General features: G+C 34.2%; 1 protein-coding gene across 1 annotated transcript in view; it reads left to right on the forward strand.

Moving 5' to 3' along the window:
- The window catches only part of TRDN (triadin), a 441,243-nt gene that overhangs the window by 239,751 nt on the left and 174,616 nt on the right, over positions 1 to 26,876 (forward strand). Inside the window, 2 exon segments of the mRNA XM_079147356.1 lie at positions 5,638 to 5,685; positions 14,692 to 14,739. Coding sequence (XP_079003482.1) covers positions 5,638 to 5,685; positions 14,692 to 14,739 — 96 coding nt within the window.

Below are 26,876 nucleotides of genomic sequence, written 5' to 3' on the forward strand. Positions count from 1 at the left end.
ATATGTTGACGTCCCACATCCCAAATGCTGCTGTCCACATACATTCAACACAGTATTGATAAAGCACTGCAGTGATGGTTAAGTACCAGGAAAACTAGATTGTGAGGGACTCACTGAGGCAGTAGGGCAAGACATCCTTGTTATTAAGACTATGTGTAAGGCCAGGATTGGTGTCCTGGGTGACAGTTTCAATTTGGAAAATGCCATGGTTCAGACTCTTAAGAATGTTCACCAAGATTGGCAAAGAAAGAGTGTGGTATGGGGAGAAAGAAAGAAATAAGTACTAGTAGAAGCAGAATCTAAGGCTAATTTAGACACATGGAAGTAGGAAGGGGCAGTGAGCATTTCAAGTAAAAAACTAGGAATAAATTTCAGTACCAGGAAAGTAAAATGATGAACGCAGAAAAGCAGCACTGTAAATTATGACAACTGAGAGACCAATACTGTGTCCTGAGTCTTAGTAATACAAAGAGCTCCTGATTTTGTTATTCAAATATCTCCTAATATTATTATTTCAAAGGGTAACATGGTTTGGTGTAGATGCAGACACATTCTCTAATAAGACAGGAGGGAAAAAAAGTCCTAAATTATATCCCATGTGAATAAAAATCTGACATAAGAAAGAACAGTCCTTTGAGATAGAGAATGGGTAGATTATTTTAAAATGTTGCTGATGTAGTTAGAATTCATTACAAAAAAATGTAATTTTTCCCTACTTCATACAATTCCAAAATATCAATCCCAGATGGTTCGGGGACTAAAATAGTAAAGGCAAAACATGGTGTTATTTTTAAAAAAGCAAAGAAAAATATATTTATATACTTTTTGAAGTATGGGAAAAATGGGAAAACTAGATATGAAAAATTCAAACCATGAATTTAAAAAGTTGATTTATTGTATTGACTGAGGTACTTTATTATTAGGCATCCTAAAGAGAGGTTAAAAAACAAGCCACAAACTTGGAAAAGCTGTTTATAACAAAGATAAGTAACAAGTTGTCAAAAAAAATAGATAACTGAAAAACTAAGAAAAAACATTTGGCAGAAGAATGGGGAAAGCATTTGGCAGAAAAACAGAAGACAGAAGCAAGCTTTAAAAAGTAAAATGCAAATGACCTATAAACATTTCCAAAGATGTTGAACTTCTAAGCAATAATGGAATTTTACATAAAATCAGAAAAGGATACTGTATATACTTACGAGATTGATAGGAAGCGCGGAAATATGATTATATGTTAGCAATAAATGGAACAAATAAAAACTCTTCTTTACAATGCTGATGTAAATGTAAAATTTTGGGGAAAAATATGGCACTTATACACTGAATTCAAACATGGACGCATAGCAAGGCCCAGCAAGTTCACCTTCTAAGAACACTCTTGCACATGTTGATAGTCAAATTATATACAATCTTACATACTTAGACATGGCCTAGTGTCCACTGACAGTAGAATGGATAATTTATAGAATTTTTACACAATAGAATACTATACAGCAGTACAAAGTGATCAAGGACAGCTACTCACATCAACTTGGTTACCTCTCTCCGTCTCTTTCCCGTACTGGGATTGAACCCAGGGGCACTCTACCCCTGAGCTACACTCTCAGACTTACTTATTTATTTATTTATTATTCTGAGACAGGGTCTTGCTAAATTTCTTGGGTTGGCCTAGAATTTGCTCCTCTTTTCTCTCAGCCTCCCGTGTAGTTGGAATCATAGTGGTTCACCACCACACCGGGCCATTTTAATGTTTTGAAACCAAGTCACTAGAATTAAACAACATAATTCAATTTGTATATATCTATTCATTAATCCATATAATTTAATTTATATAAACTGCTCTTACCTCTCTTTAGAGATAAATACATGTAATACAAAATTATACAAAGAAATAATTATTGAGAAAATAACAATAAGAGTAACTCTGGGATGAAAGGAGTTATGTACAATGGTGGTAGGATAAGTAAGGAGTTCCCAAAGGCCTGGAGAGCATTCTATTTCTTAAGCTTGTAGGAGGTACATGAATGTTAGCATTCATTATCACCATTTCACTAAGATACACATAAATGTCCTGTGACTTTAATTTATATTATATTTTTCAAAGTAAAACAAGTTTAAAAATAGAGAGCAAGAAGACAGAAGTGCTGGAGAGAAGTGTAGCCACTCTCTAGAGGCTGCCAGGAACACAGAGAGGGCAGGTAGTTGAAGGTGGCATAGAGAATTGAAGGCCATGGTGGTTTGTGGACATAGAGAGTTCATGCTTCTGGGATGAAGTGAAGGCATCAGGGGAGGTGAGTACTGATGAGGCAGCAGATAGGGGCAACACTGCAAGGACAATGACCCTGACGAGACCCAAGGGGGTGGGATCCAGGGTGGAGATGGAAGGATGAGTATTAAATAGCAGCAGAGACTGATTTTCCTTTAGCACTAGAAAGAAGATAGATAAGGTGGGTGCATGCTAGTGTGGTGGTAGAAAAACGAGGTAGCCTGTACTTATTTTCTCCAAGAATTTCTCAAAGGCAACTTCCCTTTATGTTGCAGGATTTGGACAGTTTGAGGAAGGAGTGGAATTTGTGATCAGGTTGTAAAGAAGGGGAAAGCAACTTCACTAGGTCTGGGAGAGTATTGTTGCAGGTGCTGAACACTCTCCTGTGTGTTGGGATTGATATTTGAAGTGAGGTTGGCAACAGGGTTGGGATCTTCCTCCAGTCTGGATGGCTGCTTAGGTGACAGGCAGAAAATACATTGGTTATTTTGGCAGATATAATGGAGTGAACTGCAGTCCCCCAAAACTCAAGTTGAAGTTCTAACTCTGTACCTGTGAACATACTTTATTTTAAAATAGGGTCTTTACAAATGTAATAGAGTTAAGCTGAGGTCATACTAGATTGGAATGGGCCCTAAATCTGATGACTGGTGTCCTTACAAGAAGAGGTAAATTTTGAAACATATACATGCAGAGAGAGGACAGCTGTGTAAACAAAAGAAAGAAATCGGACCAAGAAACGCCGAGAAGCGTGGGAGACACAAACAGAATCCTCCCTACAACCTTCAGAGGGAGCTTCAGAGGGCCATACCAAGGCCTTAATTTTGTACTTCTATGCTGCAGAGTCACAAAAGAAAATATTTCTGTTATTTTTATCCACCCAGCATCTTAAAGGGAGCCGCAGGAAATGAGTACAGAGGGTAACTATGGATACCACACAGAAGTAAATGATCTAATCACTGATCATTTAATCAAGCCTGATTAGAGGTAAAGAAAGAATTTCAGGAACATGAGAGAACATGAGGATCTTGAGTGGTAGGAAAGTGGTAAGATGGAAGGAATCACAGTGTAGATGGGGTCAGACACTCTTTAGAGGGAGCTCTTGAGTAAGTGAAATGTGATGACAAGCAAAAGTACCAGGGAACAGGATATTTGAAATCAACGTTTAGACCATAAAGGAAAAGTTCAAGACTATATTTTTTGGTGGCAGTGATCAGAGAAGTGGGGTTGCTAGTTTTCTCAAGTGGGGAGCTCAAGGTGGTGAGAGCTCATGGGTTGCATGAATCATGTATCACAGTGACTCCTAACTCTTAAAGAGCTAGACGGGCTTGAAAATCATATGAATATACCATTACCCAGGACTCACCCCACATTCATTAATTCAGAATCTCACAGCTCTGCAGCTCACCCCAGACATCTGAGTAGAATAGACTTATCAAAATTCCCCCAACACATTCTAATGTACATTTAGGTTTAAGTGTGATTCTTAATTAAACCCCACGATAGCAGTAGTGGAGAGAAGGTAGTTATATGCAAATTATTCAGTGAGTAAAAGGAAATGCTAGTACATTGGTTAACAACAACAACAAGGAGGGTTAGAGTCTTTTACAACTTGGTAGCATGTACTTCAGCAGAACTGGGATCTGGAAGAAACAAGGAGATAACAATCTATGGAAAGTAATCAGAAGCAAAGAGATTTATGTGTATAGCACTTCCAGATGCCTTGATATGTGAGATAGGGAAAAATAAATGTTCTCCGCTTTAAAAGACTGTAGGGATGTCACATCCTTGGAGAATTAAGGATTGGTTTATGGATAGAATACAGGGAACATATTAACAGGCTGAAGATACAGGGAGAGGTACTGCTAATGGACAAAGGGCACAGTGGAAGGGCTTTGGGAAAAGGTCAGGTTTGGAGAGAAATACAGAGCCAAATAAACTCTATTTTCTCCTGGAGAACTCATGGTAGACATGAAGCAAACAGGAGTGAAGATCAAGAGTGTAGGATTGATCTTGGCAGATTCTTAGAAGAAGTTTGGTAATCAGTTTCCAAAGTATGGTCCAGAGCAGCAGCATAAGCATCACCTGGGAACTGGTTAGAAAGGCAGATTCTCAGAACTTGACCCAGAGTTACCATATGAATTCTCTGGATCTGCCCCTTTATTTTAACAACCCTCCACGATGATTCAGATATATGCTGAAGTAGAGAGCTGATCAAAGTCTGCCTGGAAGGTATAAAATACTCAGAGGTTTGCGAAGTCCTGGAGCTCATAGTCTTGAGGCAACTTGAAGAAGAAGATATTTTATATGATTTTCTTTTGTGGGCTTAATTTATGACTGTTGTGGGATCTAATACTGTGGAATTAAAACCTGAAGTGATGTGAATGCCTCTTTCCCCATCTCTGACCTCTTTCACAGTCCAGGGTATTGTGGTACAGGAAAGAAAAGAGTGATAAGGTCCCCACTGGTAGTTTTTTCTCACCCCACCCCCATAGTCTCAGCCATTAAGTGCATATGGGTGATAGAGGACAAATACAAATGCCAATGAAAATGAAAATAAATGTGTATATACATATATATATATATACACATACATATATATGTATATATATATGATCAAGGGGAACAGCTTCACATGATAAAAAGTTTACAAAATGAGCAAATAAAGCTTTGTAAAAATTCACTACCTCATCGTTAATTTTATTTTTTCATGTGAACTATAGAAATGTCACCTTTAACTAACTTTGATATGAATCAACATTTCAGATCATATCTTCAGGGCAGCTCTTATCTTCCACACAAGATATTCAGAGAAATCCAAAAAAAAAAAAAAAAAAAAAAAAAAAAAAAAAAAAAAAAACACATTTTTGGCCTTTTAAATTAACTTTCTCTCTCTTTCTTTTTTGAGGCAACATTCAAATGAAATTTTCTGTAATATTATGGCTAATCTTTTAGAATGTAAAATGTCACATCATATTGACCATTTCAACAAAGAAGATTTTTCAAGTGCTCATCCTTAAAAATCTATATATCACATAAATTTAACTGTAAACTAATACTTTAGTATTCCATTGTATTTTGGGTAACATGCCACATTTATTATGGTCACTACTTATTATATAAGAATAATTACTTAATACCACAGAATTGTACATTGGAAGGGAATTTGTGTAGTATTCTTTAAGAATCTCAATATGTTGAAAAACAGAACATACTAACACTTAGGAATTTGTCCTTTTTGCAGCTTGCTTTGCTCTCAGGTGCCATATATTTGGTTTGTTGTGTTCTTATCTGACTTACAATACTATGTAGTATTGATCTGGCATCTCCAATATCCATTTCTCTCACTACTTTAATATCTGAATTTTCAGAAACTGAACGAGGCAAAGAAGAGGTTGGTGCTGCTTTGACTAAGAAAGGTAAATGTAGCTAAACAAAAAGATGTCATGACTGTGACTTATTTATGCCACAGTTTCTAATAGTGTATGGTATTGTGCTTATTGAAGAATTCTATTGATTTTACTGTTTTATTAATGTAGAAACTCACTTTGCACGGATTTGTAGTATCTATGTTAGCAAGGCTTTGTTTTTAATTGTTCTAATGCTAACACCATTTCCCTTTCAGTCATAAATTAATGCTCCTAAATATAGTCGAATTGTAAGTTATCTTTTGGAAATTTGTAGAAATGAAACTGCATAAAATCAGTATAATTCCAGTCATCTTTATGGATCATTCAGATTAAATATACTGCCTTAGGAGATTAGGGCCTGAGCAAATGAAACTTTGGCTAACAAACTCACATGAAAAATGTTCAATATGTACAATAATAATATGAAACTAGTAAATGTAGTTCATGAGATGCTGACTTGAAGCTATTTTGCTTTAAGAAATACATTTGGATGTTTGGAGTGAAAACAATAATGTATACAATGTCTTTAAAATTTATCTCAAAAGAAAATTTAAATCAGTCTATCCTCAATATGTACTCTCCTCTCTCTCTTTCTGCCCCCACAACCCATACAAACTTACACACGTATTTCACCAAAATGGCATAATATGTTTTCCTAAAACTGTATTGTATTGTATAGGCTATATAAAGAGTACAAGCCAGGTATGATGGCACACTCCTGTAATCCCAGCAAATTGGGAGGCTGAATAAGGAGGATTGCAAATTCAAAGCCACCTTTAGCAAACTATCAAAACCATATTTCAAAATAAAAATTTAAAAAGGGTTGGGACTGGTTGGGCATGGTGGCAGAGGCTTGTAATCCCTGTGACTTGGGAGGCTGAGGCATGAGGATTCCAAGTTCAAAGCCAGTCTCAGCAACTTAGTAAGGTCCTAAGCAAATTAGTGAGACCCTGTTTCAAAATAAAAAGCAAATAAAGAGCTGGGGATGTTGCTCAGTGGTTAAGCACCCATGGGTTCAATCCCCAGTACCAAAACAAAAATAAGGATTGAGGATTTATCTCAGTGGTAGGGTACACCTCAGTTTAATCCCTAGTACAGCAAAAAGAAAAAAAGAGAAAAAAAAAAAAAAAAGAGACCATGAATCAGAATTATAGAAATATATAAAATATATATGACACATATCTGCATGCTCAAACCCAAATTGCATATCTGAATATAAATCATTATATGAATATTAGTATATACTATAAATTTATGTATTCATTAATGTTTAAATACACTTATGCATTTAAACATTCATGTATTATGATTATTAATATATTTAAATATTAATGAATATAAAAATACATGTTTGTCTAAGAGAAGGCAACAAAAATTAAATAAAGCATTTTGAAGGTAAATATTAACTGTATTGTGAGGTAATAATTATAAGCAATTGAGCTATTGAAATCAATGAATGCCTTTTTTATCAGACAACTCTTATTCTGACTATAAGGTAGGCAGGAATAAGGCCTGTTTTATAGTTATTTATTTTCCTAGTAACCTAGTATGTATGATGTCAGTTTCGATGTAAATGATCACAGTTCATGATTCATTGACATCATTTTACTCTAAGTGTAGAGTCATGAGTTTATTAGAAATCTGTATTAATATATCTTCTTTTGTGGTTTTATATTCTGAAATTGACCGTGATCAATTAAGTAGAATGTGAGTAAAAGCTGTTGCTTTGGAATGGATAATGATGCCATGGTGTTATGGAAAGGTAAAGGGTCATAATACAGAGTCATAAAAAGTCATTAAACTGGGCGTGGGTAGAAGGGTACATGGGCCTAGTAAGTGGATATAGGGCCATGGCATTGATATATGCTGAGAGTGAGAACAAAAATGAGGCCACATTTCAAAATTTATAAACAAGGGTCAGACTAATGAAGGTACAATCAACAGTAAATGGTTTTCTGTTGGAATTAGATTTCAGATATTGAGACTTAGGAAATCCCTGATTGTGGAAAATGATTTAGAGACAGAGTTAAAAAGCAAAGATTGAACTACTGGTAGCTGCTCCTATACGGAGTGAATAAATTTCAGTCTGAGTATTTAGATATAAATACAAGCACACATTGTTTGAAATTCAATCATGTCAAAGTGGAGTGAATTGAGAGACAGAATTGAAATTGAACAATCGATTACTAAAATCACCAAGGTCTTTGACAGAGAATGGTCCCTGAGTTTGGAGTATGGCCAAATATTTTGGTTGGAGTTAAGAAGACCTGCTGGCTAGGTTTAGAGGGAAGAAATAATCTGTTTATAAACATAAATCATTGGAAATCATTATCTTTCCTCTAGTTAAGCTTAGATATCATACCTCAATTCTAAATTTGAATATGGTTATTCACATTGGATTATGTGAATATGTGAATATGGTTATTCACATGAACATGAACAGAAACAAATGTTTTTTATCATAAACATTTTGAAACTCAGGTTGGGCTTTGCCAATTTGACAAATTACAAGCAAGAGGAAAAGGAAACTTTCCTAGTTTGTCAGCTAGTACGTACATTCCCTGCATCCTCACTATGAGCTACATGTGAAAATTTGTATTGTTTACATCATGGACTTAGTATCCAGTTCCAAACTCCACAACACTTAACATGCCTTATAGCATATCCATCTTTCAGTTTTTATAAGTAATTAGAATAAGAAAGTGATTTGGGGGTTGTTTTTGTTACTAAGACATTGGAAAATTATTCTTTTTAGTTAAAGCTTGAACTAAGAACTGTGCAGCAATAAGTGGTGATTACTGATTTTGCAGTTGTTTAAAAATTTTAAACAATTTGTATAAATTTTTCCATCATTAACCTATTTAAAATCTTAGGCTTTTTTTGGAAATACTTAGTATTTAATATCAATATGTTATCATATTTATCTGACATTTTGCAGGTTCCTATTCATTTTCACTTTTATTCCATATATATTTGTGGTTCATATACTAGGTGCAAAAATCAAGGAAAATATGTGCTAATATTTTTCTTGAACAATTGAATATATTGAGAAAAGATAAATATTGAGCCATTAAATTGGCTTTGATTTTTACTGTCATTTGGAAGTTTTCTATATAACTGTTTCTCAAGGATGAGAGCTCAGAGTAGAAAGATAAATTCAAAAAAAATCAACATAGGAGTTTAAAACATTAGTCTGACCTGGGGAATATCAAAAGTGACAGAGTGATATACATAAACCTTATATAATGATAGGGTGACAAGGAGTTGTAAAGATGTCTTGGACTTTGGTAGCAGAGCAAGGCAAGGTGGTGAGAATTTGCAGGATGTTTATGAGGAAGAGTCAAGTCTGGAGATGAGGCACCTGTCCCTCCCACACCCCTGATACTCTGGCTAATGCTGATGACATTTTCCTTGCTGAATGTTGGGACCATTCCTGTCCTCATGTAGCTATTTTTCCATGGCTTTTACCACATTTTCTTTCTGATGTTGGGTTAATATGACAACATGGTGTTCTAGATCTCTTCATACTTTCTGACCTTTGTTTGTGACTTCTTTGTATTTATTTAATTTGATTTCCATTTTTGTTGGTGTCCCCCAGGTTCCATTATGACTGAGATTATTCTTTACCCTCTTCTTGTGATAAATATATATGCTGTCACAATTAAGACTGTACCCTTTATCTTGAAGATCCCAGTTCTGTTACCATTTCAGAACTTCCAGATGAATATCAGGCTTACATGCTCAACTTCCCAATAAACACCTTCAAATTCAACCTGTCTTAATGTAAACTCCTCAATCTCTTTTCCCGAGTTGGTTTCTGTTTTCCATCCTCCAACTCACTAGAAATCTGCATATGATCTTTGATTTTTCTCTTTCTTCCCACCACCTGTTTATTCAAAGAATCTTAGACTTCTGTTGATTCTGGGATAAATATTTATCCCCTAAATATTTCTTGAATATATCTTCTAGTATTTATAACCACGACTACATCACAAGTTCAGTTTTCATTATCTTCCACCTTTGCAGTTATAATGACCTCATTGCTGCCCTCAAGATCCCAAAAGCCATAGTAAATTGTCCAAGATATAATACTTAATACACCCCTCTTTGTTTAAGAATTTCTTCTCTCCCGTTTCTTATAAGGTTCAAGTTTATTAAAATGACAAATAGAATCTCCCAAGATCTGTTTTCTATATTCTTTTTCAAATTTATCTTTAAGACATGCCCTGTTTTGTATGTTATGATAATACTCATATTTGCCCATATTTTCAAACATACAAGATGTAAGATTCAGAAAGTTGGTAATAGGAAAGATGGCCTTATGAATACATTTAGTAGTTCTCATCACCTGAGAATTGATGAAAAAAAAAAAAAAACCTCCCTTCTAGGGAAAGAACTCATGCAAAACCTTTCTTTTATAATTATTAATAATTTATTCCATTGTTTCTATCATTGACATTTCTAAATATTACCTTTAAAATCTGAACAAACCATTGATAAGTACCATTCTTTCTTAGAAATAGTAGCTCCTTACACTAAAGCTTTAGGTCTACTTCTGGGAAGGAACATGTAAGTGTCACATGAGGACATTTCAAGCTCACAGTACTTCCTTACCAGTACTTACTCCCTTACCATGATGTTAACATGCTCCACCTCCTGATGAGCTTTACTGTCTCAGGTACAAGCCCCCACTCCAAGCTAAAGAGCATAGGACTTAATGAGCATATGAGAGATTTGCGTTCCTATAGAAAATTCAGGAAAGGATAAGGAAAAAGAACAACAACAACAAAAAAAACAAAATCCTGCACTTAACAGAAAACCAACTTTTTCACCACCCTGTTTAGGTCAGGCCTAGCCCTAATCCAAATATCATAGTTTAAGGACAGAAGTTGTGGTACTTTTCTTTCTTTACATTAGTTGTGATCTCTGAAGTAGTGCAACATGAACCTACCTTCCCTCTCTCCTTCTCTCTCTTCTCCTCCCTCTCTCTCTCCCTCCCTCCCTTCCTTCCTTCCTTCCTTCCTTCCTTCCTTCCTTCCTTCCTTCCATTCTTTCCTACCTACAATAAACACTTCAAATGTGGACCAAAAAATATATACATTTCTTCTCTCAACACGAATGGGGGCTTCAGGTACCCTGTAGTATAGAAAGAGAAATTAAGATCTTCTTTTGATTCCAGGTTGTTAGAAAATTCACTCACTTAGATGAGCTGTTTATTCTCCATAGAATTAGGCTTCATGAATTTTACATTAGAACCAGAAATGAAAGGATCAACATTTAATGCAAAATGTCATCTTTTCTGTACAGATAATCAGCATTTTCAGTGACCTTTTCTCAGTAACAAAAAATAGTGCTTTAGGAAAGTAGTCTCTATATTTAATAGGAGTGGTAGGAATTATTAATCCATCACTGAAATGAAAATTTGGTCTTTATGGTTAAGTAACTTTCAGCTCTCTTCTGAGTCTTCAAAGGATTAAAATAAAATAATTGAATATATATGCGTGTATATGTATTTTTCTATACAACATTTATAATGAGTCTTTTGAATAAGAGAATTTAAATAAGAATGCATACCCATGCAACTCTATTACAGTTATGAATTATCAGCACTTTATTTCTGCACTGATTTGAAGGGGAACATTCATAGAAGACACTAATATACCACACATCTACCTTGCTCTTACAGCATGCATAACAAAGTCCAATTCTAATTTTTGCATCCAGGCTTTCTGCAGGGTCCAGCCTCTGCTTTTAAACTATCCCCACCTCCTATGTGGAACCTTTGATATCTATGTTCACTTTTCTTGAGGAACATCTAGGCTTGCCTGGGTCTGTGTCCTTCCTCACATCTGTTGGCTAGTTCAAAATTGTTCCTCTTCAGAGAAAACCACTCACACCAAAACAGCCCTTTTTTTCTCTCCACTCAGAATATGTATCAAGGCATCTCCTTTTTTTCAACTAATATACTTTTTCATCAAACAAATCCATATTGAGTGTTTCCTATGTCAGGAACAATGCTAAGTGTTATAATAAATGCAAGTAGCACATTTCTAAGTATCCCATGGATCAAAAAAAAATAAAATAAAATAACGGTGAAATCTTGGAAATATGATGAACTAATAGGTGATGAAAACCTGACATTAAAACTTGAAATATAGCTAAACAGTAGAGAGGAAATTTATACTCCTTTAAAAATTTTTCATTAAAAATGAAAGAAAGACGGACTGAGGGTATAGCTCAGTAATAGAGTATGTCCCTAGTATGCATGAGACTGTGAGTTTAATCCTCAGTACAAAAACAAGAGAAAATAACAGCCACCAAAAAACAAAAGCAAAAATAAAACCCCAGTGAAATCGAGTATCTAAGAAGTCAAGAATTTTTCTTAAATATAAAAGTCAACCCTCCAAAAATAGATGAAAGAGAAATCAAAACACAAACATCAGAAACTAATGAAATAGAAATCAAAGAGTGCAAGAGGGAAAGCAACCCAAACCTTAAATTCAATTCTTTATGAAAAGAACAAGTTGTAAAATTGATAGATCTAGAATAAGCATATGAAAAGCCAATAGCATCATGAGGTAGCAGGAAAATTCAAGTTTAAACGACAATTTGATACTACTACACACTTTACTAGAAAGACTAAAAATTTTCAAATTGACAATATGAGAGATTGTGCCTTTTTTTAAAAAAAAAGTTGTTTCATTTATTTTTTCAAAACAGTCTGAGGGAAAGATCTGAATTATTCCATTCATTCCATACTTAGGATTTCCTATGCTTCCAGAATCTTATAAGTGTCTGAAATTCTAGAGATGTCTAACTATTTTCTCTTCAAATATTGCTTTTTCCTCCTTGTATCCATTCTTTTATTTTAAAAAATCCAATTAACTTTATGTTAAAACTAATTCTTTTGTTTCTCTTTGTTAACTTCCTGTGTATTTCCCATATTTGTCTCTCTCTTGGTATTTCTTCCCATCAGTATTACTATTTTCCTATGTGCTTTTCAGCTGGGTCTAACTCATCTCTTTCCAGTTTTAATTGATTTTTTCTCTAGTTTTCTTTGCTTATTTTCCAAATTTAATTTGCTTAAAAATGTGGCCCATCTCTAAAGTTTGATTGGGAAAATGAATAGGAGTTTGCCTGTAAAAGAGGGATGATTGTGTTGAAGGCAGAGGTAAATGAAATAAGAAACTTCTAGTTACTGATTTGTGCTTGCCACAGCGGATTTCTTAAAATTGCTTTCACCTGTATTTCAAAACAGCCCCAAAGCATTAAATGTACTTTTCACTTAAAGATTAAAGCTCAAGGTTAAATAATGTGCATTCATTTACGTAGCAATTCAGTGACAAAACTGCAATGTCAAGCCTTGGTCCTTCTTCCAGGACACACAGTCCCATAGAGAAACCAGAATTGTGGTTGCTCTTCAGGGACTTTGGTAATTCAAATCCGCACCACAGGATTCTTTTCTGGTTCTAACTCATTTCCTGGAATTCTTACTCCTAGGACTATCTTAGGAGTGCTGTCACCATCTACATCAAGACTGAAGCCAACCAAGTTTCTGTCCCCCTCCCACTGTCCTAGCCCAACATTGACTTTGATTTAACAAAAACAGCTAAATGCAAAGCAAGGCATTCATTGGCATTTACCCTGTAATGACTTCCTTTAGATAAGGTTTCTCTACAGGTAGGTTTTGTAAGGCTCATAAATATTTATTTGCTTTTTAATTTAACACTTTCATCTCTTCAAAGTCATATAGTTTGCTGTATTTTGGGATCATGTCCCAGATAACAAAATGGGTTTCTCTCCTTGAAATATAGTTTATATTTTTCTAATCAGCACATATTCAAATTTTTAGTGTATCTGTTTTTGTTTTTTGAAACAGGTATATTCAAAAGTGAAATTGCCCACATCTTTCTATTCTTCATGTTCTTCCTTCCTTCTTTTTTTCCTTCCTACTTTCCTTCCTTTCCCCCTCTTTCCTCTTTTTTCCTTCTTTTCTTCCTACAACACCGACTCTAAGAAAAGATCAGGGATAGTGATCTTGTAGACATTTTTGATTAATTGATTGTTTATTCAGAATATTGTTTACATTCTGTATTTGATTGAGCTAACAGAATTCCAGTTAGATGCGCTTTGTCAAGAACACTGAGCAGGCGCTCTTGTGTACGCCACAGGGAATCTCATGCAGAAGTGCAGGATCTCTGGAAGTATCATCAGTGGGTTAAGCTGGTGACAGTCACATTTATTTATTTTAAAATTGAATTTCCCCCTTTGTAACTCTCTGTGGGTTGATACTTGGATGTGATGCAATATTCAGTTTCCCTTCGATTCTTCATGAAATGGTTGCTAGTATCCTCTGAACATTCTTACTTGAATCAATTATTTCAAGGAAGTGCACTGATTTTGTGCAAGTAATTTATACTGTTTTGATGTCTGAAGAGACAAACAGTGAATCTTCGAGTAAGAGCAATAAATCCTAGAGAAAGCATAATTCCATGGACATAGCACTTAAATGATTCCATTATTTCTGTTTTGGTTACTAGTGATTTGGGATGGGTTCATTTAATATTTGGATGAATCTCAAGCATGACTACATTTCCTTTCAGTTGATTAAGCCACATTAAGATTAAATTTAAAGGAGCATCTAGTTGACATTTGCAAGACACTAAGTGACTCCAGCAATAACCTGGAATGTAAGTCCATTAATCATAGTCCTGTCAAGTGGAATTCTTTATGGAGCTTGCTTATCAAAGCAGAGTATAAAGGAATAAAGTAGAAAAGAGTGTGGAAAAACTAGTGAGAAGATAGGAAGGGATTATTGCTTTTTCTGTAATTCTTTAGGATTAGATTTACCATAGGTTTTTATTGCATTATGAAGAGATGAGAAATGTTTAAAAAGGATTAAAAATACTTTGTTTAGAAGAAATATTTGGTACTGAATGAGTTCTGAAATGCTGTTTTAAGCAGAAGCAGCATTTTGACTGGAACTCTTATTTAAACGTTATCTTTATATTGCAGCTGTACCTGGAAAGAAGGAAGAAAAAACAACCAAGACAGTGGAGCAAGGTAAAAAAAAATGAAGGAGGTTGACATTATCTTCTTTAGAAAGACAACAACATGTGGAGGAGAGCCCTGGATTCATACAGGCGGAAGACAATAACCTTTAAATCTGTGCTCCATATCACTGTCCTTGCATGTTTTTTTTCTTTTTCTTTTTTTCTTTTTTTTTTTTTTTTGTGCCAGGCATAATGTGAGGTGGTGAGCTGGATTTGTCTTTCTTTTGTGAATGAAACTTTGAGTATAAATTCAGAACAGGGAAACTCCACAGTCTGCTTAATTACATCAGCAGAAACACTCAAGATTGTTGGGAATCAGGAAATGAACTGGAGCAATTGGTAGATGTATGTGTTTGGTTTTTTTATTGCAACACCACATTACTGATCATAGTTTGAAGAATAAAGGTGACCTAATTCTGTTTACCAAAAAAAAAAATAATAATAATTTACAATTTTTGGAAAATAATTGTAAAAATTAAAATATAGGAGAAAAACAACAGCAAAAGAAAACTATTCAAATTTATATGATGACTTCGACAATTGGTTTTCCCAAGGTCTGAAATTATAAAGTTACAAAATGTCATTAAATAGTTCTGCATTTAATTTTTTTAATGTGGCTATATTATAATTAGTTGTATACTTCAGAAAAACACTCTATAGTACACCAGACTTGAGACATTTACAGTGATGTTACAACCCCTCTTAAAGTTCAAAGTGTGTCAACAATTTTTTAATTGTTGCTCCCCACTATTCTACTTTTTACATAATGTTATTATGTTTATTATTTATTAAACAAAATTTGAACTGGCAATAATTTTGTCAAGGATAAAGTCAAAATAATCCTTACTCCTATATTTGAGATGCAATAAAGTTCCTAGTCTCTTAACATCAGAAATTTAAAATTTTTGATGTATTTTATCAAGAAAATCATTCCATTCCTCACATTTCAGATAAGTGAACTGGTTAAGGATTCAGTTCAGTAAAAAGATTGGTAAAGGACTTATTTCCTTAGGCTTTTCAAAATATAATAACATTAGAATATCTTTGATAAAGTTTTTTCAATTTATTTTGGCTTCTGGGTACCACCTGACATGTTAGAATAACAGGGCGTATTTTTGCAAACTTCTTTTTTAAAGAAAAGTGCATACTTTAGTCTCCAAAATTTAAAGTAGAAGCACTAGATTCCAGTTTCAGCCTGTTCACCTGTCCAAGTTTCTGGTCCTAAATTTCTTCTTCAAAACTTGAAGATCGTTATACCTAACCTGCATATCTGACAAGATATTGTATAGTTCAAACAAAGGATGTCCAGAGGATGTGAAAAATTTAAATACCTAAATATGAATTATAATACCTTTTAGATTTTTTTTCTAATAAAATCAATTTCAGTCCAGGTGAGAGAAATTTTAAGACATCAAACTTCATAGTTTTGTTTCACTCTGGTGTAGTGGTGATTGCTCATGGGACTCAGAGATTGCATTTATACCCACCATGTGTTAAGAGAAAATTGACTAGGACATAAAACACCCTTATGGAGAACAATGTACCTAACAGATAACTGATCTGACCACCTTTTGTTTATTTCTTCTCACATTGATTCTAGTTTCCTCAAGTGACCAGAAATGGAAAATGGCTGTATGACATGTGAACTTACTCTTTTACATATTATTTTATAATTTTTAATAAAAATTTCTTTTATCTTAGTCAAAGCTTAGGCCTTTGACTTGTGTAAAAAAAAGAAGAACTTCTTTCACTGGCTCTTTTTATATTGACATAGTAATTAGTTTCGGTTTTAAGTATTGTATGGCAGTGGCCACATATTTTTCAGCTATGATAATAATAGGAAATGGTGTATTTTGATATGTTGCCTATTTGGGGGATTATATATCTATGACTAATAGTTGTGAAAATAGATATTTTCAGAGTTTCATAAAGCAGTGAGTTTATTTGAGAATAAATTAGAAATAATTGCATTCTTGAAATTTCATCATAGCATTCACAAGATCATACTTTTAAGACTTGGTGTATTTTTCTTAAGTAGTTTTTAGTAATTGTTAGAAGGATAAAAATGTTAAACCAGTTCATAGCGCATCAAAATACAATTAAGTGTTCATTTAAGGTTGAACTTATAGACTTTATTAGGGAAAACACGATGATATTTGTACTCATCATAAGATATCTAATGCATTTTGTGATGTATATTGAACATCTGGATTTAGTCTGCATTACAATTCTACTTTGGAAACATGAAGCTAAACTTTACATTATGGAAAATTCATATTAGGAATGGATTTTGTGTTAACATTTACCTAATGAGACATTATAACCTGTAAGATAGAAATTTAGTCAAAGTTCTGAAAAATACAAAAATAATCATTTTTTTCTGTTGTTCATGAAGAATTGTGTGATATTACATTATTCTTCTCATGAAGATCTTAAGTTGGCTATCTTGAATTTTGGAGTAAAAAGAAATACTTTATAGCCAGGGGTGGTGGCTCATTGCCTATAATTCCAGCAGCTCAGGAGGCTGAGGCAGGAGGATCAGGAGTTCAAATCCAGTCTCAGCAAAAGCAAAGTGCTAAGCAACTCAGTGAGACCCTGTCTCCAAATAAATTACAAAATAGGGCTGGGAATGTGGCTCAGTGGCCAAATGCCCCTGAGTTCAATCCCCCCAGTACAAAAAAAAAAAAAAAAAAAAGAAAGAAAATAAATATTTTATAGACTTCTATACTTTGAAGGTGTACACACAAACACACACCTTTAATTGTTCCCTGGTTTAGAAAACAATTACAAAGGCATATCAGAATACTTCTTTACTGTGCTTCCATAGTAAAAATCCCTATCCTTATAGGGAGAATCAAGGAATGAAAGACAAAAAAATTTAAAGCACATGCTATCCTATGAGCATTCATGTTTTTACATTTGTATATTATATCTTGAAAGAGTACAATTCATTAATGCAATAACTCATTATTGCAAACTGCTCATTTACTGATATTTAATTTCTTATATTTAGGTGTACACTTTCTTCCTTGGTGTTCCTTTTCACAATCAATCTGCCCTCTTCAATTGCATTTTCCTTTCTTATTCTAGTCTCTCTCTCTCACTCTCTTTGTCAGAAGAAAATATTTGGTAAGATTTATTTATTCATAGCTGGGAGGGAGGCAAACAGACCTTCTAAAGAAGAATTATGAGATTTGAAAGGAGGTTGTACAAGACAACTAACCTCAAAGGTCTGAATTGGGGTGTAGAATTCCCATTTTAATATCCTTCTTTCAAAGTGACTTGAGTCCAACAGTAAAAAGGTGAAAAAAATTAGGAATTCATTCATTGGCAAATAATTTTCCTCCCTTCCTCCCTTCCTTCCTCCCTCCCTCCTCCCTCCCTCCCTCCCTCCTTCCTTCCTTCCTTCCTTCCTTCCTTCCTTCCTTCCTTCCTTCCTTCCTTCCTTCCTTCTCTCTCTCTCTCTTTCTTTCTTTCTTCCTTTCTTCCTTTCTTCCTTTCTTTCTTTTCTTCTTTTATTCACTCATGTGCTTGACATTACTTGAGTCTTCCTGTAGAATCTGTCCAAAAGCCCATACCAGTGACTGCATACAGAAAGAGTTTGATAAAGTATGGAGTTGGAGTTGTCAAATACAGAGAGAGATTATGGAAAAAAATATCAGACGATCTAGATTGCAACAAACTGTGCCTAAAAGACTGTGTAACTAAGGGAATATTTTCAGAAGTCAAAATTAGTATTTCAATAGTAAAGAGGTCCAAATGTTTCAGAAATTGGAATGTAAACAATTAAATTCTGACTTTACCCAATTTTACAGTGGAAACAGTAGAGGAAAAATTAATAAGTAATTTATTTGTTAACTATACCAATTTTGTGATATTTAGCAGATGGTAGTAGTTCTTAAAATTATGTGTGAACAGTAGGCATTTTGACAAAGATAGACAAAATTTAATTTTAGTAATTATAACTCTTGTGAATTTATTTAAAAACTAAAATGAGATAGGAAGATTGAAAAATTATCTAATTAGGTCAATGTATTTGCCTCAATTCAGAAAAGTTAGGTCTTATCCTACATTTTCTTATTTTTATAATTAGGAAGCCCAATGAATCTCTAATACCTGTCCCAAATGTAAAAGTAGTATTCAAAAAAATTTAAATAATGTGCTGTGCTTCTTACCTCAAAATATAAAGAAGGCTGTTAGAAGGAGGCTATTTTAGAAAGTCATTTATAAGATTCTAAGATGCAAATGCTAATAAAAATCACACTTTATAAATTTAAAAGGCTTATGGATACTTCATTATCTTAAATTAAGTGAAAAGATTATTACAGAAGTATTAAGTATAATTTTCCACCCTCTTAACAATTAAAAATCTCTTTAAAAACTCAGTTAAGTACAAACATGACAAAATAGTTTTTAAAAAATTAAATAGAATTTGATTGCCTATTAACCATCATGAATAATTTGAACACAATTATTAATCATCTTATTAAGGATAAACTTGGAAAGTATGGATAATAAATGTATCAAGGTGTATTACTGTATTAAGAGATTCAATTTTGCTATAAACAAGTTAGTATGTGTCCACCTGAAGGTGTTCTCACTTTGCCCTCTGTCAACAATGGTACCCTACATAATTGTAATAGTATTTTAAATTGTCACAGCAGCAGGCAAAACCCAAGTATTTTATGTATTTGTTACCATCCACATCCACCTCATCAGATTCTTCCATTCTTTTGTGCATGCACTGGTCCTTTTTGATTCTGTGATGTGTAATTATTGTAGATTTATCCCGTAGTTTCAAGGTACTGTTAATGATACCTAAGAGTAATGTTTTTCGTGAGAGAAACGTATTCATTTGAATAATGATATCTATATTTCTTGGTGTGTCAGTTACAAAAAAGAAACACATTTTATATTTAAAATTACTGGAGTAAAATTGAAGACTTACTGCCAACTGTATTAATTATTTGCTTAATATGATTATAAAGTAACTTATTTGCTCATGTTGATTAAGTCATGCTGTTGACCCTCAATAAATGTTAAATGATAACAATATTATTGATTTCTGTGATTCAAAACTTTCTGACAATATTTTTACTTTGATTGTTTAATATTTATTGAGCGCCCACAATAGGCTAGGCGCTGGGAATGGGGTGCAAGGGGCATGAAGAGGGCATCAGAGAGAAGATGGTCTACATACAACCCTAAAATAGCAACCACCATGTTTGCACATTTTACATATTTTCAAGAGACACTTTAGCAATTCATGATCTCACCTGGTCACAACACATTTTACTTCTTACATTTACTTAATAATTTTAAGTTATTCCCACAACTATTTCATCTCATTATGAGAAATTCCTTTCTAGCCCTTCCTTTCTTACCTACTTTAGCCCCACTCCTGCATCCTTCAGTAAACAGGTCTAATTTCTATCTCTCTAAATAGAACAACAAATACTCAAAGGAAGTTAATAACATTACATTGGTTTCCCATAGAGTGCCACCTTCTGCCATGTAACATTTTACTCATGTGATTAAATATTAGTTGAGAGAATTGTCATTCAACACTGGAGAATTTCAACCCAGAACAAGGGCAATCTGTGCCAATGATATTAGTGAAATTTGGAGGTGATGATAAAGGACATGTATTACTGTGTGACTTTCCCTCCAAAGTTAAAAATTCACTCTTATTTGTGCAGGCTACACCGCAGACACATACAGACACACGGGCAGATGACACATAATGCCTCCTTTTATTTCATGCAGACATTCTGTTTTTCAGTTATCTTAAAAATAAACTGTTCCTTTGCCAAGTTTGGCATCCATGTCCATCTTCTTTCTTTCTTTCTTTTTTTTTTTTCTTTTTTTTGCAGGTGGGGAGGTACTGGGGTTCGAACTCAAGGCACTGGGCCACTGAGCCACATCCCCAGCCCTATTTTGTATTTTATTTAGAGACAGGGTCTCACTGAGTTGCTTAGTGCCTCACTTTGCTGAAGCTGGCTTTGAGCTCATGATCTCTTGCCACAGCCTCTGGAGCCACTGAGCTTATAGGCACATGGCACGGCGCCCAGCTATCATTTTCTTTCTTTTTTTAAAAATTGTGCATTTTGTGGAGAATCACACTGAAAGTAAGAAGACTACCCCAGAAAAACCCTCCATGCCCCATCCTGATACTTTAAATAGGAACACCACTTTTGCTATCAAAGAACCTCAGTAACAATTAGGTCAGAGAACTATAAAGTAAAGGACTAAATTAGGTGCACCACCTGGCTTTATCCGCACAGACAACACACCTAGGAGCCAGGTGTCCTCCTAGTCTGCTTGAAGTCTACCCCGCCCCTTGATTCTTCAGTGTAGTTTCTTAGTGGAAATGTCAATCCTTTAGTTTCTAAAAGTAAATTTTTACATATAATATGTGCTCTTGCTTCATCTATAATTCTTAAAGTTGTCTTAACTCTCAAGAACCTTCAGGTAGTACCAATACACAAACCATTTCTAAAATCCCAGTTAAAACTGAGTGTAAATTTAAAAAAAATGTTGTCATGCAAATTCTGAACTTAAGATACTGCACTTTGAACTTTTTAAATACTTCTTACAATTTTAAAGCAATACAAAGAATATAGTCTTGATCATTGTCTACCCCTTAGGTCAATATTCTTTAAAAAGTGCTTTAATCTGAAATGAGACATTTTCATTCTCATAAGGAAAAGAAAAATTCTCTTGCAAATTCTACTTATCCTCATATAGAATTTTGATTACCATCACCAGGATTTTTCATATAAAATTATTTTAAGTATTTAATATAGATAGTTGAAAATTGAATTTTTTTCTCTGTGGAGAATAATCAGTTTTGTATATTCCTTTGACTTTCTGGATTAGCTTATATAAAAGACTGCAGAGATGTACCACAGTGCTTACTGTACAGCACAACAAGAAAAAAAACTTTGTATAAGCTTTTAAACATTACCCCAGGCTAATTATGTTTTCTTATTTCCTTATTAGTGCTTACTTCCTCTCCTACTATTACCCTGGAGTTATGCATAGATTGGGTCTCTTTTTTCCTTTAGGAAACTTTAATAGAAGTATTTTGCAAGCTGGTACATTATTACAAATCTGAGCGGTTAGAGTAAAGATGGTTTTCTGATTCTTTTCCTTTGTGTTAATTTTTCTCATTTACAGGCTGTTTTTCCACTACAGACATTTTTTTTAAGAACCCCCATAAACTATCTTGAAAAGAATTTATGACAATCAGTTACCATGCCACATCCTGGAATAAACTGATGGAGTCTAAGTGCCATAATTTATAATTAAATTGCAGAAATAATTTAGAATTTATAAAAATGAATTGCTGTTTTTTTTCTATTATAAATTTTATCTGGTCCTGCATACTCTGTAATTCACCCTACATAGTGTATACAGCATTGTTTCATACAACGCATATTCTACATACATCTGATCACTTTACATTTAGAGTATTGAAGCTTTGCTTTGTCCCTAGGATAAAGTCTGGATTTAAGATTTCCAATGCCTTTCTGGTTTGCCTGCAGCCTCATCTCTTGATAGACACTTCTTCACCTTCTTCTCTCCACAGGAAACTATATCCAATTGTTTAGAGGCATCTTTCTCCCATTCTTTTGTCTTTTCAGGGCTTCTTTCTTTGTTCAAACTTAATCCTTACTGCTCCATTTCTTCATTATTTGCATAAAGTTTATTCATATTAAAGTATCCAGTTATTATTTCTGTAAAATCGCATCCCTCCCTATTCCTTTGAATGAATAGGTTTCTGTTCCAGGAATCCTCATAATGAAGTGTCCATTTCCTAAAATAGCTCATAGTATATAATATTGATATTTAATGGTCTCTTTTTAGACTGAGTTTCATTGGTGGGTTTTTATTTTTTGTTTGTTAAATCGCATTCTGTGTTTTAACTAACAGAGCTAGGCACAATGCAAAGTGAGAAACATGCACCTGGACAAAATTAAGGACAGTTAGTAAATGCTGTATATAAATAGAAGAATTTGTTCTCTGTTGGCATTCAAAAATGTCTGGAAAGAAAGCAATATTTGTGAGTGCTTATTATGTTCAAAGTATTATACTTGATAGTTACATATGTCACCTCATTTAATCCTCACAATTTGAGCCTTTGAAAACCTAAGCTTACTCAAGGGTATAAAATAGTAAATGGCAAAGCCAGGATTCAAAGCTCAACCTTTTTGACTACAGTATTTATGATCTTTTCACCAATTCACTTTGCTTTTGAGAGTCTATGAAAACTGTATTGCTGACTACTATCCATCTTGGCTAAATTGAAGAATATATATCCAAAAGACTTATAAAGTATAAATATTCCATATAAGTACTGTGAGCTACATAAGTACACATTCACATTGTTGAATAAATAACTAAGTAACTATGGTATGGATTATTATTGTAAATCATGTTATAGGAAAGTAAGGAATATTGTTCTTTTCATTTCTAAGAGTAACATCACTCAAGCTATGTTTCTCATTAATGGGTATTACTTTAAAGAAAAGTTCTATCATCCAATACATTTAGGAAACAGTTAATTTAGATTGCCTTCTCTACTGTAGAATTTCAGTCTGGAATTTGTAAGTGCATTGTAAAGTCTTACGAGGTTAAGACTTGTATGCAATGATTTCCAGAGTTATTTAGCCCTTTAACTCTTTTGTGAAAAAGAACATTCATTACAACTAGCACTCAATGGATTCCACTTTCAAGTGGGTATGAATCAACTGAAAATGATTTTACTCAAAAGAGAGTATTACTTTTAAAAATGTGCTCTCTATGTAAATTCAATCCAGGAGTGTGGATGGCTAATTCTGAGATTGCAAAGCATGAAAATTAATTTATGTATGTGAACTGAAAAACAATTCTTATTAAGTTACCCCTGTAAGACAGTATGATACAATATGTCCTTTCAAGTCCTCAGTTCACATTATGCATACTGTGATGATACAGTGAAATTTAGATATTTTGATGATTGAAAATTATGTATATTGTGTGGTGATGAACAGAAAGAACAATACCAAAAACATGAATATTGAATGTTTACTATCTGATACACCCTTATAAAGTATCTTTGATGTACTCATTTATCTGCTAACAGTATGAAACCAGACTCTATAGTTAATATATTTTAAAGATGAAGAAGCTAAAGAAAAGAGTTGTTGCATTACTTGCCAAAGTCAGGCATTTGAAATTGGTTGTGGTGGAATTTGAAGCAAGACCATATGCCTCTTGGACTTACATTCTTAGCCTTCACATAATAATACTGCTTCCTATGTAATACCTTGTGGTGAAGTCTTTGTTGAAAAATACATTTATTATAACAGCGTTTCTTGTTTTTTTATAGATTTAAGTCTCACATTGATTTTTAATGAAGCAATTATGAAAGGCAAAAACCTTAACTTTATAGCTCTTAAAATTCATTTTTAACAAAAACATATCTTACCATGTTTTTCCATGATCTTTCATCTTTCATCCTTCAAAAACTAATTTTATCTAACACTTTTAACATTTCAGAACATCTATATATATATATATATATATATATATATATATATATATGAATGGATTGTGGAGAAGATGGCATAAAAAGAAAATAAATATGGAAATATGAATGTACAGGCATATGGAGGTTCTATCCTCATGGAATGTGTAGATTAAGAGGAGAGGTGTAAACAAGGGAGGAAGGAGAACAATGAAATGATGAAATAAGGATATAAGGAGATAAATGCTTTAAGAAAAATCCTAGTGAAGTGCTACATAGGCCTCAAGGAGGGAGGAAGGACTTGCCTTTTGGAGATTAGGGAAGTTTTGGGAAGGGATTTGAGTTTGATTGGTGTCACTGATATGTGTAAATAAAAATGTTGATCCCATAGAAGCTGGGAGTAGAATGGTAGTTACCAGAAGCTGGAGAGAGTAGGACGGAGGAAGGGATGGGGAGACGTTAGTTAATGGGTACTAAGTTACAATTAGAGGGGAATAAGAAGCTCTGTTGTTGTATTGCAGTGAGGTGACATACATAGCAATTATGTACTATTTTTCTTAAAAAACTAGGAGAGAGATTGAATGTTTTCACATAAAGAAATGATAGATAATTGGGGAAATGGAGAAGACAAATATGATTTAATCATTACAAAATGCATACATGTATTAAAGCATCACATGGACTCCATTATTATGTATGATTTTATGTTTTTAATGTATCAGTTAAAAATAAAATAGTGATTGTGAAGCTAAAGAGAAAAGAGGGACAGGATAAATAAAAGCATAAGGAAGTGCCTAGGCTCTTTATGTAAAGCTAACTAAAAATGCCACATTCAGTTGGATATAAACAGACAGCACTATTTGTTACTAATTGGATCTTGGAAGTTCCCCTAAAGCTCATGTATTGAAGGTTTGGTTACTGTTAGGGTTTGAATATGAGATGTTCCCCAAAAGCTCATGATAGACAATGAAGGAATGTTCAGAGGTAAGTAAATTAGATTATGAAAGCTGGATTGATCCATTTCCTGGATTAATAATTTGAACAGACTAACTGGGTAGTAACTCTAGGCAGGTGGGGCATGGATGGAAGAAGTAGGTCATGGGGGCATCCCTTTGGGGATTCTATCTTGTCCCCCTGACTTCCCACCACCATGGGCCATTTCCTTCTTCCATGATGTTATGCCTCATCTCAGGCCCAGAGTGATGGAGCTGGCTCACCATGGACTGAGACTTCTGAAACAATCACCCCAAACGAACTTTCTCTACTAAGTTGTTCTTGTCAGGTATTTTGGTCACAGTGATGAAAATCTAAAAAAAGCAGTCCCCAATGCAGTATGTCCAGAGGTGGGGATTTGGGGACATGATTGGATCATGAGAGCTCTGATTTCATCAGTGGATTAATCCATTGATAGCTGAATGGACTCCTGGGAGTTGGTGGAATCTGTAGGCAGGTGAGGCATAGTTGGAAGAAGTAGGTCACTAGGCATGTGTCCTTGGGGACTATTTTATCCCTGGGTCCTCCCCCTTTCCTGGCTTCCGTGTTGAGGAGCTTTCCTCTGATACCTTTTTCCACTATGATGTTCTATCTCATTTAAGACCCATGGAGCCAGTCAACCATGGACAGAAACCTCTGAAACCCAAGCAAAATACGCTTTTCCTCCTTTAGGTTGGTTATGTCCAGTATTTTGTTCAAGGGGTAAAAGGTTGTTTAACACACCATAACTACCACTGCAAACTTATTTGTAGACTTGCTTCTTACCCCTTACAAAAAGTCAGCAAAAGATTCTGTAACTTTATTCATCATGCTCAGCTCAGCTAACAAAGCAATAGGCCCCCTTTCCAAGCATTTAGAACATTTACACCAGTAATACCAAATTTCTCAATTTTCACTTATATTAAAACTTCTTTACAGCTTGAGTTCTCTCAGTCCTCTGACCCTGTAAGTCAGCAAGTGAAAGGTCCTGTGGGTTTCTTTCTCTTTCTTACTTTGCCCACTAATAGCTGATTATCACTCTACCAGATTGGACCAAGAGGAAGGAGGAGATAAGGAACACAGCTATCTTTCTCAATTGGTTCAAGTGTAACCTCACGTGGTGCCATTTACTCCACATCAGATATCCCAAACTGATTCTTTCTCTTATGAAACTCTATTTGATGTTCTTTGAAACCTTTCTGTTGGAGAAATCGACTGTTGGTTCCTTGGATTGTGCAAAGACTCATGTAACCAGGCTCCTTAGGAACTGCTCACCTTCCTCACACTTCCCTCTTACCATTACCGCATTTACATCTTTGGTTGCTGTGGACCACCCAAGCAATTTCTCACCTTAGACTTTTCCAGCATGAGGCAAGTACCACTGCAGGAAACTACCCCCACCACCCAATTTTAGAGGGCACATGCAAAGTTTTTCTAAATCTCCAGTTTGACTTAATGGAAAGGGAGACATTCCATCCTAACTTTTTCTCTTTACGTTCTCTTTCTCCTAAACAAATGTTTTTATCTTCTTGTTTTCTTTATTTCTGCTACTATAACAAAATACTGCAGATTGGATAATTTATAAACAAAATAAATTTATTTTTCATGGTTCTCAAGACTGGGAAGTCCAAGATTAAAGTGCTGGGAGGTTTGGTGTCTGACAA

This window comes from Sciurus vulgaris (assembly GCF_902686455.1).
Source record: "Sciurus vulgaris genome assembly, chromosome: 7".
In the NCBI taxonomy this organism is placed as follows: Eukaryota; Metazoa; Chordata; class Mammalia; order Rodentia; family Sciuridae; genus Sciurus; species Sciurus vulgaris.